At 44.9% G+C, this 21115-nt stretch overlaps 1 protein-coding gene across 2 annotated transcripts; it reads left to right on the top strand.

Moving 5' to 3' along the window:
* The first annotated feature begins 14909 nt into the window (after positions 1 to 14909).
* Positions 14910 to 20754, top strand: LOC309698592 (E3 ubiquitin-protein ligase RING2-A-like). Of its 2 annotated transcripts, none has more exons than XM_082521128.1 (7): positions 14910 to 15220; positions 16315 to 16420; positions 16648 to 16808; positions 17086 to 17310; positions 17605 to 17925; positions 18167 to 18425; positions 19003 to 20754. In XM_082521128.1, exons 2-7 carry the CDS (start codon positions 16343 to 16345, stop codon positions 19144 to 19146), a joined length of 1188 nt encoding a protein of 395 aa, XP_082377254.1. In that variant the 5' UTR covers positions 14910 to 15220; positions 16315 to 16342; the 3' UTR covers positions 19147 to 20754. The 2 variants fall into 2 exon arrangements, with proteins under 2 accessions (XP_082377254.1, XP_082377255.1); XM_082521129.1 differs by having other exon boundaries at positions 14911 to 15220; positions 17086 to 17301.
* Positions 20755 to 21115: the final 361 nt, after the last annotated feature.

Raw genomic sequence — 21115 nt, 5'->3', positions numbered from 1 at the left:
GTTTGAGGGCGGAGTCAAGGAGGCCATTTACGTGAAAAGGGAAAGACTATCTCTGAATGGAGGAGGGGGCCTAAGGGTGCATCTGTCACCATCTTACAATGCTGTGATTGCAGCCATTCCCCAACTCTCTGTGAATGGGACTCATGGTCATTGATCAGTGGGTTTTGGTCAGTGGTTGTTGACCAATGGTCATGAGAATTTGCATAATTATGATTAAGGAACTGACCTCCCAGCTCATTGTTCCTTCAGTGGGCTGGTTTCAGTCATTATACAAATGTACTGTTTATAAGGTTGAAACCTGCAGTCAGCTGAGACTGAAGACGTCACCTGATGATGACGAAACGTTTCTCCCACAAAACGCTGCGTCCAGATGAACAGAAGCAACTTTTGGAGAGCGAATCAGCCTCAGAAGTGAAGAACTAGACTAAGCTGGGTGTGGCACCATGCCTCCCCAAATTAAAAACACTTTTCAATATAATAACTGTTAATGATTTTCTTCTACAAACCCAATTCCAAAAAAGCATGGACGCTGAAAGTGGGACACTTTACATGAAAAACATGAAAACGGAACTTTGAGTTTGATTGTTCCGGGAAATGTTTCGCTCCAATCACATGTACTCTGAGAACACATTAGAAAGGGATGCCTTTATTTGTGATGTTTATCACAAGTTTCGATCTTTATGTAAATTGACAAGGAAGTTTTTTTTACCTAAAACCATTACACATTTTCCTCTACCTGCACCTGTGTGATTTTATATGCAAGTACGCACAGACATGCAGGTGCACTAAGATAATGACATATACGTCACAGTGAGCAAAGTGTGTATTTTCTATAGAGATGCATGATGTATGCAGTAATAAAAAAACATAATAAATAAACATCTCCTTTTGTGCATTAGCTTTTAGTAGTTTCTGATGTGTTAGTACTATTTTGCACAGTATAACTAATATTACAAACATTCTGTCTCAGAGTCACGCTGAGAGACTAGTTAGCAGAGACGGGCAGATACGATTACTTTTTTCAAGTAACGAGTAAAGTAGGGGATTGCTATTGCAAAAAAGGTAATTAGATTACTGTTACTTTCCCATAAGCACGCTGCGTTACTGCATTACTAAAACCATGATTTTCTTTTTTTGCGAGAGTGTCTCATGACAATGACGTACCGTATTTTCGCGACTATAAGGCGCACATAAAAGTCTTAGATTTTCTTCAAAAAGTTTCCCTATAGCGCAGTCCGCCCTGTGTGTTGTAAGGAGGACATAGTAGAGAACACCATGAGAACGCTAAAGGGTGAAGTGTGGGCGTTGATCGTATATACCGGTACAATTGCACACACCTGTATGAAAGAACAGGTATGTGCATTATGCAGAACATCGTTGTTTTAACAACCCTGAAAATGGCAAAGAGACACGCTTATGAAGCACAGTTTAAGCTACGTGGAGGAACATGGAAATCGAGCAGCCGCGAGAGAATTTAAGATTAATGAATCGATGGTTCGCAAGTGGAGGAAGCTGGAAAACGAGCTCCGACAGGTCAAGAAGATGCAGCGGAGTTTCCGCGGACATAAGGCGAGGTGGCTCGAGTTGGAGGAAAGACTCGAGCAGTGGATCATCGAGCAAAGAACGAGCGGGAGAAGCGTTTCGCTAGCAGAAGAAATGAAAATTGAACATTTCCGAGGAGATCCGTCTTGGTGCTTTCGTTTCATGACACGGTGCCATTTTTCCATCCGGACCAGGACTACGGTAGCGCAGCAACTTCCAGCGGATTATAATGAAAAGCTGGCCATTTTCCGCTCCTACTGCAGCAAACACACCGCCGACAAACACATCCAGCTCTGTTGTAGGATGCCCTCTGGACCCAGTGGAGGTGGTGAGTGACAGGAGAATGGTGGCTAAGGTGTCATCCCTGTTGGACAACATCTCCCACCCCATGCAGGAGACTGTGACAGCACTGAGCAGCTCCTTCAGTGGCTGCAGCACCCACGGTGTGGGACGGAGAGATTTCCCAGGTCTTTACTCCCCACTGCTGTCAGACAACATGGTCTCTGCAGATGACCACACACATGCACACACACACATCCATTACACCATGATAGCCTTCTCCCAGTCTCCCTTAAATACAATATTATGTGCAATTTTTTTTCCTACTATAACTGAGCATTTTATTCTATTTTGTTGTATATAGCACTTTTATTCTTGTTGTATCGTATGGTATCTGATTTTATCTTATCCTATTCTGTCATGTTTTTCTTAATTTTACTGCTCTTAAACTTGTACTTTCTGCCATGATGAAAAGTTTCCCACGCGTGGGACTAATAAAGCTGATCTTATCTTAATCAATGCTAACAGCTGACCTGATTGGCTACCTCCCCTAACCCTTTAACTATATGGTTATTTTCTCATTTATTGTTTTAATATTGACACTTAATAATACGCTTCTATTTGAAACCGTGTCTCTTTTAAACCTCTGAAGTTTTTCTTTCACTATTAGTGTTGCAAAGCGCGTTAGATATCCTCGGGTTGGTATTTCCCCACAACAAAATAATTAACTTCCCTGATCACCTGTCTTTTTCGTTTGACTTCCCTTTACACTGTAGAACTGCTTTGAAATTCATATGAGCTGTTCGCACTAAAGTAAAAAATAACATCACTTATGCGGATACCCTCTCGGTGCCAGCTGCAAGGCTGGAGCTGAACAAAACTCCCTGATAACGACTGTGTTTAGTCTGTTCTTCCCATTCCCTACAAGGCCACCTGGGTTGGCTGGAAGACTGTTTACTTAGCCTGGCAGGGCGAAGGACACTGTCTCAGCTGAACTATGGACACGCACACACATACATATACTGATACTGATAAGCACTCACTGACGCATCACCCTCCCTACCCCGGATCCAACGCCACCTCCAACGCTCCCCTCTGATGTGGACATCGGGTCAGCTGGAGGCGCAGTCGAAGATTGCAGCGGTCCCAGATCAGATGTGCACACTGGAACTCTTCCCCATGTTGCTGTCTGTGTTTATTGTGCTATGGTGTGTTGATATCTGTGCATTCCTGTATTATCCTTCTGTGTTACACATTTCAATGTTTTTTCCTTGCTACCTGGCCTGACCTGTCTCCCCAGTGTGATGTTTGTGTATTTTATGTACGGTCGGCAAGGTCTGTCATCTCGGTTGTGGGCAAAAGACCTGCAACTGACAAATAAAGGCTATCTCATCTCATCTCAATGAATGGCACACTGACATTTGCACATGACATCACTTGGACATGAGCAGATTGTGTGGTTGATAATCACACAGACTGATGTCTGCACAAAATTACACAAGAAATGCACCCATTTTGCATTTGCCTTTATCGACACACTGCACTGTTTTACCTGCAGCTGCGCTCCCTTTACTTTCTACTAGCACCTCCTCTATTGCATGACCCTACAGTGACACTTCCTGGACATTCAAATGATAAATTAGAAGGGATGGTAAGCCACGTTTCTGTATTTATTGTGTATAAAAACAAAAAACACAAAAACAAAAAATAACTTTCCTGCTTATTCAATGTAATACTCCATAATCTGAGGACAAAACAGTAAGGAAGTTTGTATTTAGTGGATAATTCTTTGTTGTAATAATGCTTCTTCACAATAAAACTTATTTCACCTTAACCTCCTAAGACCCGAACTCTTCCACAGCAGCATTTTTAATTTCTCTTTGCTATTGCATATTGGGGCCCAATGAATGTAAAAACAAAGAATTACCAGATTTTTTTAAAACCTTATTTTTGTTTTTATGAAAAATCAGAGCCACATATGAGGACATTTGTTTAAAATTTTGATAGAACAGTAGCAGCATAATGTCCTTGTCAGTGGACATCAGGCCCTTGTAGAGCAAAATTGAGTATTTTAGTCTAAATAACCCAAAATGTGATGTCCACATACAGTAACATTCCAACTTCCCCCTTAGTGTGTTTGTTGGGCAGCTTAGATAATGTCACTTCAGAAAAGAATATCGCCCATATGGTTTTCACTGCCCTATGCATAGCCAAGAAAACAGTCCTCATGAACTGGAAAAATAAAAATAATCTTAATTCTAACCAATATAGAAATTATCTATTAGATTACATTAGTCTTGATACAGCCTCTGCCACCACATCAGATCAATTGCTCTGGGCTCCTTTGATCAGCTCCATCACCTAGTGGGGGTGGGGGGTCATAGTTTGGTCCCACCTTTGCTGTTGTGATTGGTGTGGAGGTAGGGACAGGATTGGGGCGTCAGGGGATTACCCAGGAGCATCTTCCTTGGGGGGCTCAACCCAGTCATGGCCTATTAAGGGCTCTGTTGGCTCTTAGGTGACGGTTGTGTGCAGCGGGGCTAGGGGAGGGTCTGTGCTGACGGACGTGGGTTACTGACCTGGTAGCCTGGCTGCCCCAGGGTGGGTCCAGGATGGGCGTGAGGTTCTGGGGGTGCTCTGTCTCCAGGCTGGGGCCCTGGCCGGGCCTCGGGGGCTTGGGTCCTGGTTGGTGTGTTGCCGGGTTGTGGGCGGGTGGGTGTATGGGGGCTCAGCCCTGGTGCAGGGTGCCGCCGGTGCATCGAGCCACCTGAGGGGCTCTTCAACTTCAAACCAGGTTTGCACACACAGTAGCTGGTATTTTGGCCCATTCCTCCATGCAGATCTTCTCGAGAGCAGTGATGTTTTGGGGCTGTCGCCGAGCAACACGGACTTTCAACTCCCGCCACAGATCTTCTATGGGGTTGAGGTCTGGAGACTGGCTAGGCCACTCCAGGACTTTCAAATGCTTCTTACGGAGCCACTCCTTTGTTGCCCGGGCGGTGTGTTTTGGATCATTGTCATGTTGGAAGACCCAGCCTCGTTTCATCTTCAAAGTTCTCACTGATGGAAGGAGGTTTTGGCTCAAAATCTCACGATACATGGCCCCATTCATTCTGTCCTTAACATGGATCAGTCGTCCTGTCCCCCTGGCAGAAAAACAGCCCCATAGCATGATGTTTCCACCCCCATGCTTCACAGTAGGTATGGTGTTCTTGGGATGCAACTCAGTATTCTTCTTCCTCCAAACACGACGAGTTGAGTTTATACCAAAAAGTTCTACTTTGGTTTCATCTGACCACATGACATTCTCCCAATCCTCTGCTGTATCATCCATGTGCTCTCTGGCAAACTTCAGACGGGCCTGGACATGCACTGGCTTCAGCAGCTGAACACGTCTGGCACTGCGGGATTTGATTCCCTGCCGTTGTAGTGTGTTACTGATGGTGACCTTTGTTACTTTGGTCCCAGCTCTCTGCAGGTCATTCACCAGGTCCCCCCGTGTGGTTCTGGGATCTTTGCTCACCGTTCTCATGATCATTTTGACCCCACGGGATGAGATCTTGCGTGGAGCCCCAGATCGAGGGAGATTATCAGTGGTCTTGTATGTCTTCCATTTTCTGATGATTGCTCCCACAGTTGATTTTTTCACACCAAGCTGCTTGCCTATTGTAGATTCACTCTTCCCAGTCTGGTGCAGGTCTACAATACTTTTCCTGGTGTCCTTCGAAAGCTCTTTGGTCTTGGCCATGGCGGAGTTTGGAGTCTGACTGTTTGAGGCTGTGGACAGGTGTCTTTATACAGATGATGAGTTCAAACAGGTGCCATTCATACAGGTAACGAGTGGGGGACAGAAAAGCTTCTTACAGAAGACGTTACAGGTCTGTGAGAGCCAGAGATTTTCCTTGTTTGAGGTGACCAAATACTTATTTTCCACCCTGATTTACGAATAAATTCTTTACAAATCCTACCATGTGGATTCATGGATTTTTTTTTCACATTCTGTCTCTCACAGTTGAAGTGTACCTCTGGTGCAAATTACTGACCTCTGTCATCATTTTAAGTGGGGGAACTTGCACAATCAGTGTATGCTACACGCCATACAAGCAGGGCTACAAAGCTGTCTCACACCCGGCTTTTGGGAAGTCTGACCACAACGCCATCTTCCTCATTCCCCAGTATAAACAAAGCATACAGAGGGAAGACGTGACCACGAAGGAAGTAAAACGGTGGACTGCCCAATCAGAAGCTACGCTACAGGACGCACTCAACAACGTTGACTGGAACATGTTCAGAGCATGCGCAGTCGACATCAACGAGTTTACGGAAGTAGCAGTATGCTTCGTCAATATGCTAGCGGAGGAGATTATCCCCACTGCGAGAGTCACCACATTCCCAAACCAGAAACCGTGGATGGACAGATCGATCCGCACTGCAGTAAACGCCAGGACCGCCTCCTACAACGCGGGTCTCGCCACTGGCGATATGAGCGCCTACAAAGCGGCCTCATACGGCGTGCGGCGCGCGGTGAGAGATGCCAAACGCAGGTACCGGGAACGTGTGGAGTCCCGCTTCCACCAGGGCGACACACGGAGTATGTGGCACGGACTACGCACCATTACGGACTACAAAGCCAGGGACACTGCGCCGATCAACGCCGACTCTGCATTCACCAACGAGCTGAATCGGTTCTACGCCCGTTTTGAGGTTAGCCAGGCGGCTAATGCTATCTACCGCCTGACTACCGAGGACAGTGACGTCATCAGCGAGAGACCGCTGACCAGCATCGCGGAGCATGACGTCCGAGCGGCACTGAGGAGAGTGAACACAAGGAAAGCGGCGGGGCCAGACGGCATCTGCTGCGCTGCTGTGCTGACCAGCTAGCAGGTGTGTTCACTTACATCTTCAACGAGTCCCTGGTGAAGTCTGTGGTCCCCACATGCTTCAAAAGATCCACCATCATCCCTGTGCCCAAGCACAGCAACCCCTCATCCCTGAACGATTACCGGCCAGTTGCACTGACCTCGGTAGTAATGAAGGTGTTTGAGAGGCTGCTGAAGAACATCATCTCCTCCTCCATCCCAGACACCACAGATCCGCTGCAGTTCGCCTACAGATCCAACAGATCCACAGAGGATGCCATCGCCCACGTCCTACACACCACTCTCAGCCACGTGGACAAGAAACAGGGTAACTATGTGCGAATGCTGTTTGTTGATTACAGTTCAGCGTTTAACACAATAGTGCCCTGCAGACTGTTCACAAAGCTGAGGGATCTGGGACTTAACAGCCGTCTGTGTGCATGGGTGTTGGACTTCCTCACTGGCAGAACTCAGGTGGTGAGGGTGGGCAGGTGCTTCTCCAACAGCATCACCATCAACACAGGAGCACCTCAGGGATGTGTCCTCTCGCCACTGCTCTACTCCCTCTACACTTCAGACTGTGTGGCCACCCATGGCTCCAACACCATTGTGAAGTTTGCTGACGACACAGTGGTGTTGGGTGCCATCTCCAACAACGATGAGGCGGCCTACATGGATGAAGTGAAGAATCTGGCATCGTGGTGCCAGGACAACCACCTCCAGCTGAACGTCAGCAAGACCAAGGAGCTGGTGGTCGATTTCAGAAGGGGTCAGCACAGAGACTACAAGCCCATTATCATCAATGGAGCTCCAGTGGAGAGGGTGCAGTCCTTCAAGTATCTCGGTGTCCACATCTCCTCAGACCTGACATGGGCTGCCCACATTCAGGTCCAGACCAAAAAGGCTAGGCAGCGCCTGTATCACCTACGACAACTGAGGAAGATCAGGGTCTCTCCAAAGATCCTCAGGATTTTCTATACAGGCGCTGTGGAGAGCATCCTCACACAGAACATGACATCGTGGTTCGGGAACAGCTGTGTGAAGGACCAAAAAGCTCTCCAGAGAGTGATCCGTACAGCAGAACGCTGCTGCAGGATTGCTCTCCCCCCGCTTCAGGACACCTACACCAGGAGATGCCGGACTAGAGCAGCGCAGATACTGAAGGACCCGTCCCATCCTGGCAACAAACTGTTCCAACTTCTGCAATCTGGTAGAAGGTTCCGCATCTTCCGGGCAAGGACAGAGAGACTCAAGAGGAGCTTCTATCCCCAAGCCATCCGTGCCCTAAACACACACACCCGCCCTCTCACATCATCTATAATTGACTGAGACAGGACTCTTCCAGACACTAAACCAAGGCACAATGTACATTTCAATTCCTTTAATTTTAAATATGTTTATATTGTCTATCCTGTATAATAGTCAGATGTCTATTCATATTAATGTACAGAAACTGGTGTTGGCCAGAGGGGCCGATGGCGCGATATGGCAGCCTCGCTTCTGTCAGTCTGCCCCAGGGCAGCTGTGGCTACACCTGTAGCTGCCTCCACCAGTGTGTGAATGCGAGAGTGAATGAATAGTGGTATTGTAAAGCGCTTTGGGTGCCTTGAAAAGCGCTATATAAATCCAATCCATTATTATTATTATATATATAATGTTCTTCCTCTACACCCCCCCCCCCCCCCCCCCCAATTTTTGCACATGTCGAGGAGCGTGTCAGGCTACATTTCACTGTGTGTTATACTTGTATAACTATGCATGTGACAAATAAAGAACCTTGAACCTTGAACCTTGACTAAATACTTTTTTGCCCCACTGTACATTTCAGACACTTCGATAAGTCTTCACATATCTCGCGCCAAAACTTCTGAACTGGTGGACAGAACCAAAGAGCGTGGATATGATTGTCCGGTGAATTGGTTTGGCAGTGTGAGCAGTTGTTGGTAGACGTAAAGCCCATCTTGAACATCCGATGACCTGTATAGTGCACTCTATGTAATATTTTGTATTGAATTAATTGAAGACTGGGATTTCTAATTAGATGAAAGGTTTTTAAGCAAATCTGAGACCAGAAGTTTAGGTCTAAGTTAACTGATAAATCCGCTTCCCATTTTGCAATAGGAAGTGATATTGATTCATCTGTTTTAGAAAGCATTCTGTATATTTTGGATAGTAATTTGGGGGGTTTAAGAGTAAGAAATTGAACCACACTTGGTGGTGTTTGTAGTTCAACTTGACCCGGTTTAAATTTCTTTTTTACTATGGATTTAATTTGTTGATATTCTAAAAATCTTTTCTTGTTGATCCCATATTGTGTAACTAGTCCGTCAAATGAAATAAATTCTCTTCTTTCTAATACATGTTCTAAGTATTTGATTCATTTACAACTCCGACTCAGACAAGGTAAGTGACTCATGTTGTAACTGACGTCAGACGCCGGAGATTTTGGCAGAAACTTTAAGCGAATGGTAGCTTAGAATTGAACAAATTCCTTTAAGCTTCAGTATTACCAAATACACTTATCAGTTGTCTTATAACTAACAACATTTGTCTAAATCATCTCCAACACCCTGGAGAACAACGGGGAGAGTTTAGAGGCTCTCCAAGATTACATCGATCAGTGCTTCCAGGACCTCGTGATGAAGAAGGCCCAGAGTGCAGCTTCCCCGGCCAAGTCTGAGACGCCGTCATCGAAAAGATGTCGCCTGGCAGATTCCCCCGGCACAACATCGCCAGCTAGCAAAGATATTGTCGATATCCTAGAGTCAATCGACAAGGCTGCAAGGCTGTCCTTGGTGGAGATTCTACACCAGGAATTTAAATGCTTGCGAGAATCCCTGGAGTTCAGTCAGCAGCAGGTGGAAACGCTCGCTGCTGAAAATGCCACGCTAAGGGAGTCGTTAAATGTCTCACTGACAATGTTACCCAGCTCAACAGAGAAAATAAAAATAAAACATTTTCAGTGAGACATTTGACGACTTCCTGACAAAAGGTCTTTTGTCTTGTACAGCTGCTGTTATTGTGTATATATTTATTTATATTTCTTCATACATTTTTATATAGTTCTATATTGTGTATTTTGTTGTACAGTTATTTTATTTTCAACTTTAATTTATATATTTTATCTTATTCTCCCAGTTAAATTTACCCTTCATTCTAATTTGTGTTGTACAGTTATTTCATTTTTAACCTTAATTTATATTTTATTCCTTCCTAGTTAAATTTACCCTTTTTAATTTTTCATATTTATTTCCTATCTTATTCATAGCCTTTTCTTTTTTTGTTCTCTTTAGGTCACGAGCAGTTGTCCAAGCATTTCACTACATATCGTACTGTGTATGACTGTGTACGTGACAAATAAAATTTGAATTTTTTGAATTTGAATTTTGCTTTATTACTTATTCAGGTTGTGTATCATGTTTTTTAAAACACAACTTAGTTACTAATTACTTTTCAAAATAAGTAATCAGTAAAGTAACAGGAGTAGTTTTTTTGGAGAAGTAATCAGTAATTAGTTACTAATTACTTTTTTCCAGTAACTTGACTAACACTGATTCACCGGGCAGTTTTCCACACTCTCTGGAAAACCTTCACTTGTTCCAAAATGCCTCAGACAGACACTACAAACAGCGATGGGCTCCCACATAACAGTTTCTTCTACTGGACATCTGCACACCTGAAGTCTCACGCATCACATATTCCAGATCGGTCGGTCATGACGCTCTCATACTTTTTTCCATCTTGTGCTTTACTTGTTTTTCTTATTGTTCACATTGCAGTAGAGAAGACAGAGGGTAAGCACCTTCTTCTGTGACTTGCTTACATGTAGCATCCCTCTTCCTCACAACTGCGTGCAGACACACAAGCAGGAAACAGATACATATCTGTATACAAATGAACTGTTAGCACCTGCATCCACAGTAGTCCTGTCAGTTGGTTTCCTCTCTTCGACTCTACCTGTGTGTGTCTGCTTACTCTACATTATATGTTAGTTACATTTGTTTAAAATAGATGTAGTCACTCTTCACATTAAAGCAATAAAATAAAACTGTTACCTGAAGAGAATTAAATTATGAGTGTTAGCTGAAAAGCTCTGCAGATAAATAAACACATTTTTATAGCAGCATAGATGTTATAACTAAAACCAGATTTCCCTAAATGCAAAAAAATTTGCTTAATGTGTTTGACTCTGTTTTGGTTGTTCAGCACCTGATCTTATCTGTGGTCCTGCAGATTTCTGAGTGGGTATAAAAGCTGGCTTTCCTGGAGAACTCACTGATTAAACAAACAGCTGGAATCGGTGAAGAGCACGGCCTCTGTCACTGAGAGGAAGACAGCTCAGCACCAGGCAGACTGTAAGTCACTTCATCCTGAATGTTTCACCACATTTTATACTCGTGTCTGTTCACACGTGCTGCTTCTGCTGTACAAGTCCAACCTTACTGATTTGTTTTGTTTTACATGATTTTCATGGCATTATATTTCTTTTATTCAGATAATCTCAAACTGTTTAGTTTATCGAGGCTATTTTTAACATTTTTATTCAATTCTATTTATCCCAAATATTCAGTTAAGTAAATATATTGGATATTTTCTTAATTCCATTCAATTTTATGTGATATCATTTTGTGTATCACAGTGCGAAACCCTAAAAACTAAACTCAAACAACAATCGGTCATTTTATCTTTAAAGCATTCAAACACATTTCCAGAATGATGATGAAGATCTGTGCCATCCTACTTCTGTTTGTGGGTAAGTGTAAGAAAATAACCACAAATCATTCTGTGTGCAGGAGATGGATTTGAAATTTGGTGTTAATGTAAATTGTATCCATCATTAACCCTCTGAATCAGCCTCAGTCAACACACAGATTTCAAGCTCGACTGCAACCACAGGGGCTCCAACAGCAACCACAGCTGCTACAACAGCAACCACAGGGGCTACAACAACAACCACAGGGGCTCCAACAACAACCACAGGGGATCCAACAGCAACCACAGGTGCTACAACAGCAACCACAGGGGATCCAACAGCAACCACAGCTGCTACAACAACAACCACAGCTGCTACAACAGCAACCACAGGGGCTCCAACAACAACCACAGCTGCTACAACAACAACCACAGCTGCTACAACAGCAACCACAGGGGCTCCAACAACAACCACAGCTGCTACAACAGCAACCACAGGGGCTCCAACAACAACCACAGCTGCTACAACAGCAACCACAGGGGCTCCAACAACAACCACAGCTGCTACAACAGCAACCACAGGGGCTCCAACAACAACCACAGCTGCTACAACAGCAACCACAGGGGCTACAACAACAACCACAGGGGCTCCAACAGCAACCACAGCTGCTACAACAACCACAGCTGCTACAACAGCAACCACAGCTGCTACAACAGCAACCACAGGGGATCCAACAGCAACCACAGCTGCTACAACAGCAACCACAGCTGCTACAACAACAACCACAGGGGCTCCAACAGCAACCACAGCTGCTACAACAGCAACCACAGCTGCTACAACAGCAACTACAACTGCAGCAACAACTACAGCTGCTCCAAACACAACTACAACTGCAGCAACTGCAGCAACAACAGCCACAACTGCAGCAACAACAACTACAACTGCTCCAAACACAACTACAACTGCAGCAACAACAGCCACAACTACAACTGCAGCAACAACTACAGCTGCTCCAACAACAACTATAACTGCAGCAACAACAACCACAACTGCAGCAACTGCAGCAACAACAACTGCTCCAACAACAACTACAGCTGCTACAACAACAACCACAGGGGCTCCAACAACAACCACAGCTGCTACAACAACAACCACAGCTGCTACAACAGCAACCACAGGGGCTACAACAACAACCACAGCTGCTACAACAACAACCACAGGGGCTACAACAACAACCACAGCTGCTACAACAGCAACCACAGGGGCTACAACAGCAACCACAGGGGCTCCAACAACAACCACAGCTGCTACAACAACAACCACAGCTGCCAAAGCGGCTACAGCTGTAAATGAAATCAGCCTGACTTCTGTCATAGTGACAGTCATAGCTGCTGCACTTGTATAAAGAGATTCATCAGTCTGGCCTGATCTGTGGAGCCCAGTGAAATACGGTAGATTTTTATGAGGTATATCATTATTTCATTTTCTCATCACATGTTTGTTCACATATTTTTTAAACAACATCAAAGTAATGAAGTGCTGAAAAACACAACAATAATATTAATAATTAATAATAATAACAACAACGACAATAATAATAATAATAATTTTCATGAACCCAGTTGTGAGAACCGCAGCAGGGTTTCTGCAGGGCAGGGAAACCAAACTAACAAACTAAATTACAATGTCAATGCAAAAGCTCGTTTTGAGTCAAAGAAAGTGGAACGAGGGAGGTTGAAGTCCCCTCAGCCTGCCTGTCAGCACATCTGAGAGCGGCTAAACGGTCCAGCCAGCTTTATATGTAGAAGAGGGCCGAAGCAGAGTTTGGAGTGTGCACAGCATCTTTATTTTTAATCACAGCTAAATCAAAGTATAAGTATATGAAGAAGAAATGAATGTGAGAAATGAGTTAGAGTGTTGGAAAAGTCTGTCCTGATGTGTGAATTTTGTGTGCCTGGACCTCATTAATCTTTGAACTTAGCACAGTAGTGTCTGAGAGCGGTGAAGAACATATAATCTATAATAATCACTCAGGCTGAATAATGTGTGTGTGTTTGAAAGAGAAGTCACTCATCTGAAATAATGTCTGACTTTTTAAATGTGTGGTTGAACATGAAGTCAAGTATACTGATATGGGACTGAATGTTCATATGTGATGGGATTTCCTGTGTTAAGAATAACAGGGCCAGCATTAGCTCTGAGTAGGTTAATTAGATGAGTATAATTCAGGTCATTTGATTCTGTTTTCATTATTATTTGATTCTGCTTTTGCTTTGCTCCTGCTAAACTGCAGTTAAAGTCGAAATTGTGGGTGTCTCCTGTTTAACTCTGTGAAACAGTAAAGGTCAAAATCTGAGTATTAAAGTACATTAAATGGCTCTTACAGGTTAGTCCTTTAAACGTAACAGATCCTTGGGTCTGTTACTTTTAACAGACAGACTTCCAATGTTTGGTCGCCTCTGGCTTTATAGTGTGTGGAATTAAAGAAATTATTTTACAGCTACAATATATCCTGAAGCATTAACATTGCATTAAGATGGTTATTAAACCTGCTGGCTTTACATTAACCTTTTATTACAGGTGCAGCCATAATAATTGTATACACACATTGCATTTTGTGCTTATTAAAGAGTTAAAGCTCAGTCAATTAAGGAAAGGTCATAAGCCTCGTTCGGCGCGATGTCTGGACGATCTATTGTGTAAGTGACTTGGAGCTATAGAAGGTTAAAACTGCATACACGCTTACAAAACACATATAGTCCATATAATCTAGAAACAGGCCTGAAACTATTCAGCAACCTGTGGCGTTTGAGTTTGCTTAGTAACAGGTGACAGAAGATGTGTCAAAAAGAAGACCCTGGGGATCTTCAGGGCCTGGATTCATCGCCATATATGGACGAAGATGCTAGGGAGGGGAACTTCGGTGTCTGCATTTATCTCTTAAAATTGACCATTGTCTGTAAAAAATGCAAAAAATGTTCTTAAGATGCAAATAATGTTCTTGGAAACCTTGTCAAACCCTGACATTATAAAAGCAATTGCTTTTTGGGTGGAGATCTATGCTGATTGTGTGCAGTATCCATCTCCCCGCGCGTGTGTTCAATAAAATTGTTTGACCAGACTCTTCGGGACCAGTGTTATTTTGTTTTCCTCCTCAATATTTTCGAGTTCGGGACAAGTACGAGTTTGGACAAGAGATTGAAGCTGGGCCATGCTGGGCTTAATTTAATTTATTAATTCAAAATTCATCAGTTTAAATGAATTCTGAATTTCACTGCAGGCCTGTCACTTGTCACCTTTTACACCACTGAAGGTGTAAAAGGTGGAAGAAGTCGCTTTTAGCACTTTGGTGGTCATTTTCCCGTGTTCTTCTTTTGTGATTCAATTTCAGTTATTGCTGCATCTTTAAAATAAAGTTCTCTTAAAATCCCACGAGTATGGTATGTTTGATTTGTTATTATTTTTAGTTTAAGTTGTTTGTGTTTTAAAACACATAAAACGTGTGTGGTTGCCGAGTCTGGGATTGGGGCTGCGCTGCAATACGCAAACCTGCCGTTTGGGGCACTACCGCCGCAAAGCGGTGTGCAGCTTTACCGGGAGCCGCAGAAGAAGAAGGAAAAAAATGGCCGCGGCTAATGTTAGGTAGCTTATGACTGTCGAAAAATGTTTCGTTCCTGATATTTTTGGCCGCTGTAGTTTTGTACCGAGGCTCCGTGACAACGTAAGACCCCTCCGCCGACATCGTAAAGACTGTGGCGGGAAGCCGAGCCCCGCTGCGCGCTGTTCGTAGCGGTCTAGTGGCTCCGTGTCTGTGCAGCGGTGCCAGCTGCCGTCACTTAAACGTCAGGTGAGTTTCTTCTTCCCTCTTTTTCGTCCTTTTCAGTGCGCGTCGACGGATGTAAAGCGTTTGGCTGTTAAATCCGCAAAACTGAGTCAAAGTTCGCAAACTTTGGAGTGTTCGGTCCCTGCAGGAAGTTTGAAGGCTGGCAGCTGTTGGTGAGTTCCTCTTGTGGGAACTAAAAATAAGCTGTGGTTCTCAGCAGAGACCGCGGGGCTGCTGTGAAGTTACATGGTTTTGTTTTCAGAATAAATCCGGTGCCTTTGTAATCATTTAAAAACTGAAGAAATCCAAAAAGCTGAGAACATGCGAAGAAAGCCGAGATGCTTACACATGCAAGCGTGAATAAGATCACGGCCACACCGAATCAAAGCCGTTATTCTTCTCACACATCAAATGTTGCACATCATCCTGCAGAAAAAAGCTGTGTAGTGAAGAGACCCGGCAGACTGCACCGGAAACGGATCCGGATTTAGCAGGGATCATTTTTGTTTATTATACAGCGAGATTAACTCGTGACACACATCTGCACGGCTCTGTCGCCACGTTTGAATTGGTTTCGTGCACAATACACTTGTAACTTTCAGTGTTTTTCCTTCTTTCCAATAAACCATTCAACTACATGAAACCGTGTTTTTTTCAGCGCATCATACACTCGAGGTTTTAGAAACCACCACTCCTTTTATGTTATTTCACAGCGAGCAGATATTTAACACGTATATTACAGTTGTCTTCGCTCAGTGACTGGTTTTAGTCTTGACAGTCCACATTGCTGGCATTGCATCTTTCAACATGTTTGTGGGTAGATTTGAATGCTTCAGCTGCAACTGCAGCCACTCAGCCTGTACAGCACATGTGAGGTGGATATGCTCCTGATGACTGATGAGACTGAATTCAAATGTTTGTTGCTGTACGAGTTCATACATTTAAAACAGGTTGAGTTATTCTGCCAGCCCAGCATGTGGAGGTATTGCTCTTAAAATAATTATATATGCATGTCTTCATGTGGATTTCTTTGTGTTTTTATTTTGAGTCTGTAAAAAAGTTAATTATTTTGACACATGACGAGAACATCTGATTGTGTTTTCTCTCCTGTCTCTCAGTGAGGATTGATTGGGGGGGAGCGCAGCCATGGCAGCTCCGGTAAACATCCAGGCTCCCAGTAAGACCTGGGAGCTGAGTCTGTACGAGCTGCACAGGAGCCCTCAGGTAAAGCTGTCTGTGTGCCCAGCAGCTCGCTGCAAAATAGAGGCAGTGTCTTAGGAAACTGTGAGGAAATTATTTGTGATGTTTGCTGAAGGGTAAATGAGTTTGTAAGCTTTGTTCCCATTGCCAGAGCAGAGGGAATAGAAAATAAACAGCTCGGCTAAAAGGACCAACTGTGATGTAGCAGAAATGAAGAACCGCAAATGTTCTCACACGTTTGGTATGTTCAGGAGGCCATCGTGGACGGGACGGAGGTAGCCGTGTCTCCTCGCTCTCTGCACAGCGAGCTCATGTGTCCCATCTGTCTGGACATGCTGAAGAACACCATGACCACCAAAGAGTGTCTGCACCGCTTCTGCTCAGACTGCATCGTCACCGCGCTGCGATCTGGGTGAGCGCGAGCTGCCAGTGTACCTGATTCACGATCGCCGTGTTCACACAGCTTGTTTTGGCCAATTATAAATAATTCGGAGATAAATTTTTAAGGGACTTTGGATGAGTTGTTTTCTGCGGTGGAAATGCTGCCGCTGTCCCTAACGAGAACAAATGCGTCGCGGTAACGTTTGTGTAGCTGAATGTGTTCACTGACTGATTTTAAATGTGGCACATTTCTGCAAAAGCCGATTATTCAGTGATTACGAAGCTTCAGGCCGTTTTTCCCTGTGCAGGAACAAGGAGTGTCCGACCTGCAGGAAGAAGCTGGTTTCTAGACGTTCGCTGCGCAGAGACTCAAACTTCGACGCGCTGATCTCGAAGATCTACCCGAGTCGCGATGAGTATGAAGCCCACCAACGCCGCGTCCTCGAGCGACTCAACCGGCTGCACAACAAGGAGGCGCTGAGCTCCAGCATCGAGGAGGGGCTCCGGCAGCAGGCCCGCTACAGGTCCGAGAGGTGACACGGATCAGTTCTATGATTTCACGCTTCTGCGCTCGAGAGAGCGCCGCGGATCCTCCTGAATACGGCGTAGCATTCAGGCGGGATACAGAGCCGCACTCCCGACAGATGCTGCGCTTCTTTAGCCTGCATGCCGCTTTGCAACCCACCCTCTCCCCAGCTCCTCCTTTTCTTGCTGTTCCTGACTTAATAACACCGCTGCTGTTATGACAACTGACCACACCCTGTAAGTTTAAGCCCCTCCCCTCTGAATGATAATTACTGTTGTATGTGTTTACCTTGGGGCTGCAGGAATCACCGAGTGAAGAAGCCCACTCAGGAGAGTGATAACACCACCTACAGTGGTGGGGAGGACAATGGGGACTCCCGTTCACACCTCTCCCACGACTCCGCCCCCTCACACACGCCACACCCCTGTGGTCATACCCCTCCGGAGGCCGGGCCGAGCCGCAAGCGGCCACGTCCATCCGATGATGGCTCGGGACCCGAGGTGGACAGCGGGAGCCCGACTCCCCCGCTGAGACGCCACAAAGAGGGGCTGTCCTCCGAGATCGAGCTGGTGTTCAGACCACACCCACAGCTGGTCCACGCCCAGGACTACAACCAGACGAGGTTAGACCTTTTCTGAAGTAGCTGAACAAACATTTTATACTGAAAATGTGAATCATGGCAGAGATGGCAGAGACCAAAAACAGCTAAAACCTGGGAAATGACTAGAAATCAGTAAAAATGTGTGAATAAGAACGAACATGTGTGAAGTGGTGAGCCTGTCCCCGAGTGGCCAGACAATTCAGAAAACGTTTAATTTGTCAGAGGTAGAGCACATCGCCATCATCTGCCTTTCCCTTGTCAGATATGTGAAGACAACAGCTAATGCTACGGTGGACCATCTGTCCAAGTACCTCGCACTGCGCATCGCTCTGGAGGACCGACGGCCCGAGAATGAACCCGAGGACCGAGGGCGAGAGGAGGCAGGACGAGAAGAGGCGCGAGCCGAGGGGGTGGGAGGTGAAAACGGAGGGATGGCAGGAAGCGGCGAGGGGACGAGTCTGAGCAACGTCAGCGAGAAGCAGTACACCATCTACATCCTGACGAGGGGAGGCCAGTTCTCTGTGAGTGACGGCTGAACACGAGTCCCGTTTTATTCAAGCTGCATTAACCTTCTGTGTTCATGGATGAGTTTGTTATCTTTACAGACTGATGTGCACGTTCGCTCCTTGAAAAGATGCCTTAGATTAAAAAAATACATATAAATCAGTGGAAGTTTGAAGTCTTCTCATTTTAAATTTGCGTCCCAGAAACTGCGGCTCGTTCATTCAGTGTTCACCTCTGGTAAGCAAAAGTTTAAGACCACTTCAAAAATGGCAACAAATCCAATTTTGCATGTTTGGATCTTAACGAGGTTCCAAGTAGAGCTTCAAAGTGCAACAACAACAAATGGGAGTGAGACGAAACAGTTTTTATTGGAAAACTTTTATTTTACAGCTTTTTTGTTTGGGACTGTATTACAGTGAGTGTGTCTAGGGCTTTTATTGTGAAAACCCAGGACAGAAAGTGGGCAAGTCTTTGCGTAGTGCAGTCAGGCTGGTTCCTGGTGTGATTTTGTTGTACGATGGAGGAAATCTGGACTGATCGATTCCATTAGAAGCTTTTTTGTGATCTGACCTTTATGCTCATCCTTCCTCTCAGACCCTAAACGGCTCGCTGACTCTGGAGTTGGTGAACGAGAAGTACTGGAAGGTCAGGAAGCCTCTGGAGCTGTACTACGCCCCCACCAAAGAGCAGCAGCAGCCCCAGCAGCAGCAGCCTCCTACCCCACAGAGGGAGGCCTGAGGGGGAGCGGTGGACTGCTTTCCTCTCCAACGTGGCTCTTCGATTTCTCTTGTTTTTTATGATAAGTTAGTTCAGCTGCCACAGTTTCACAGAAAACCTGCGTCATGTTTTTCTTAGTTTACTGTTATTAATGGGGATCTCTTCATCTCCTCACTGAACTGGCTGTAACATGTGAGCTGATTCTGCAGCAGACAAACTGATCTGAGAGTCTACAGAGTGAAACTAAAGCAGCAGCTGCTGGAGTCCAGCTGTTTTTGATGCTTTCAAGTCAGCCGTGTGTGCTGGACAAAGCCAGATGTTCTCCATGCTTCTCTAACATGCAGACGCGACGTGTCAGTGAGCAGCTGCAGCAGCTTCCTCATAGCTACATGTCTGCGGTGCCAAAATAAAAGCACCAATTCAAAATGTGGCTATTAAAAAAGATGCATTTTCTTTTCTTTTTGCAGAAATGACCAAAACAGAACTTTGGAAACTACAAAATCTGATAAACTAGTTTAAAAGAGAGCCGTCTTTATGGACGCCCATTTTCAGTGGGAAAAATAAGTCTTAAATATTTTTGGAGTCAATTTTGTGAAAGTGTTTCCAGATGGAAATGTTCAGGGTTTCTGTCAGAAGCTTCTTTTTTTAAATAGAAGACCAACTTTGGGATCAAACTTGTGTTTTTCTCAGTGTCGCCTCCACCCCACTCCCACTCCGCTTTTAAAACCAGGTGAAAGTATAAAACTCATCTTCTCATGCACCTCCGGCTGTTTTTTAATTTATTCTGTTTTTTAGATTTGTCGGTGGAAGCCAGTCGTGTCGAGCTGTGTAGTCGTGTCAGAAAAAGGTCGCTGGGCTGGTAGCTTTATTTTCACGAGGTCGTTTCGCGGCACTGACCCTCGAGACGTCACAGTGGACTGCTGCTCGATGGTCCTCCGTGATGGTGGATTTACCAAATGAAATCAGACAAATGATAATTAAACATTTGCCACTTTCTCTAGAAGAGCTCCGAGGCTTCGAAAAGGCTTTTAGTTCATCTTCTTTTCTACAAACTGGTGAATTAAAAACAGTCGCAGCGACTCGTCGGCCGGTTTCATCTCTGAAATCTTCATAGCGTCTTCCGGCTTTAGCGCTGTGGGACAGCTCTGCACTAAAAACAAGCAGCTCCTCATTTAGCGTGCACACTCAGTGGAACCTGTTGCTCGAGGTTATCGTAGCGGTCAGGATGGACTTTATTCTCCCTGCTGTTACAGCAGCGGCGCTTCTGAATGCAGAGATGAGGCAGCAGTTTTCTGAAACATTTCCTTAATAAAAAGTTGTACACAGATGTTTAAAAGCCCATATTTTGCTAGTCTTGAATGTTTACGTCGTCTACAGATGCAGCTGTGCAGCAACACGTTTCAAACACTGGCATGAAAAAGCGTTTTTCACGAGCCCGCTCGGGTCCTGCTGCTTCAAGCCTTTGCTCCACTTCCTACGCACTTTAAACCTCCTGCAGCCATATCATTTCCCCACATCTCAGTTTCTGTGGGATGTGTCTATATTAGAATGAAGCAATATTTCATTTCTGATGTGTGATACTGTCTTTCCTCCTGTCATCAATGCAGCACAATAAACTGTTGGACTCGATCTCCAGCTTCTGTTTTTGTGTCCAAGTGTAACCAACCCGCCTGGGCTCAGAAATATTAGACAAAACAAAGGTCTGCACAGCGGCGCATCCACCTGTGCATCACTACAGGGTATCGACTAAAGCTCAGCTGTTCTAACGGGCTTCTCTATCCTGGTTTCATTCTGTACAATGAAGGCTGCTGCTCTGAACCTGCCTCTGAGGCAAAGCAGGGAAATAAGTTTTGTCTGAAGTGCAGATGTATTCAGTGTACTCCGAGCACTCGTGTCCGTGTCACTGGGCCTTTTACTCCTGATCCATTTCCCCTGCTGAGCAGCTCCATCTGTACTAACAGCCTCAAATATCAGATTTCTGTTTGAAATC

The sequence above is a fragment of the Aulonocara stuartgranti genome (genome assembly GCF_965226115.1).
Source record: "Aulonocara stuartgranti genome assembly, chromosome: 22".
Taxonomy (NCBI): domain Eukaryota; kingdom Metazoa; phylum Chordata; class Actinopteri; order Cichliformes; family Cichlidae; genus Aulonocara; species Aulonocara stuartgranti.
Note: the sequence above shows the minus strand (reverse complement) of the source record. Positions and strands in the feature narration are given on the sequence as shown.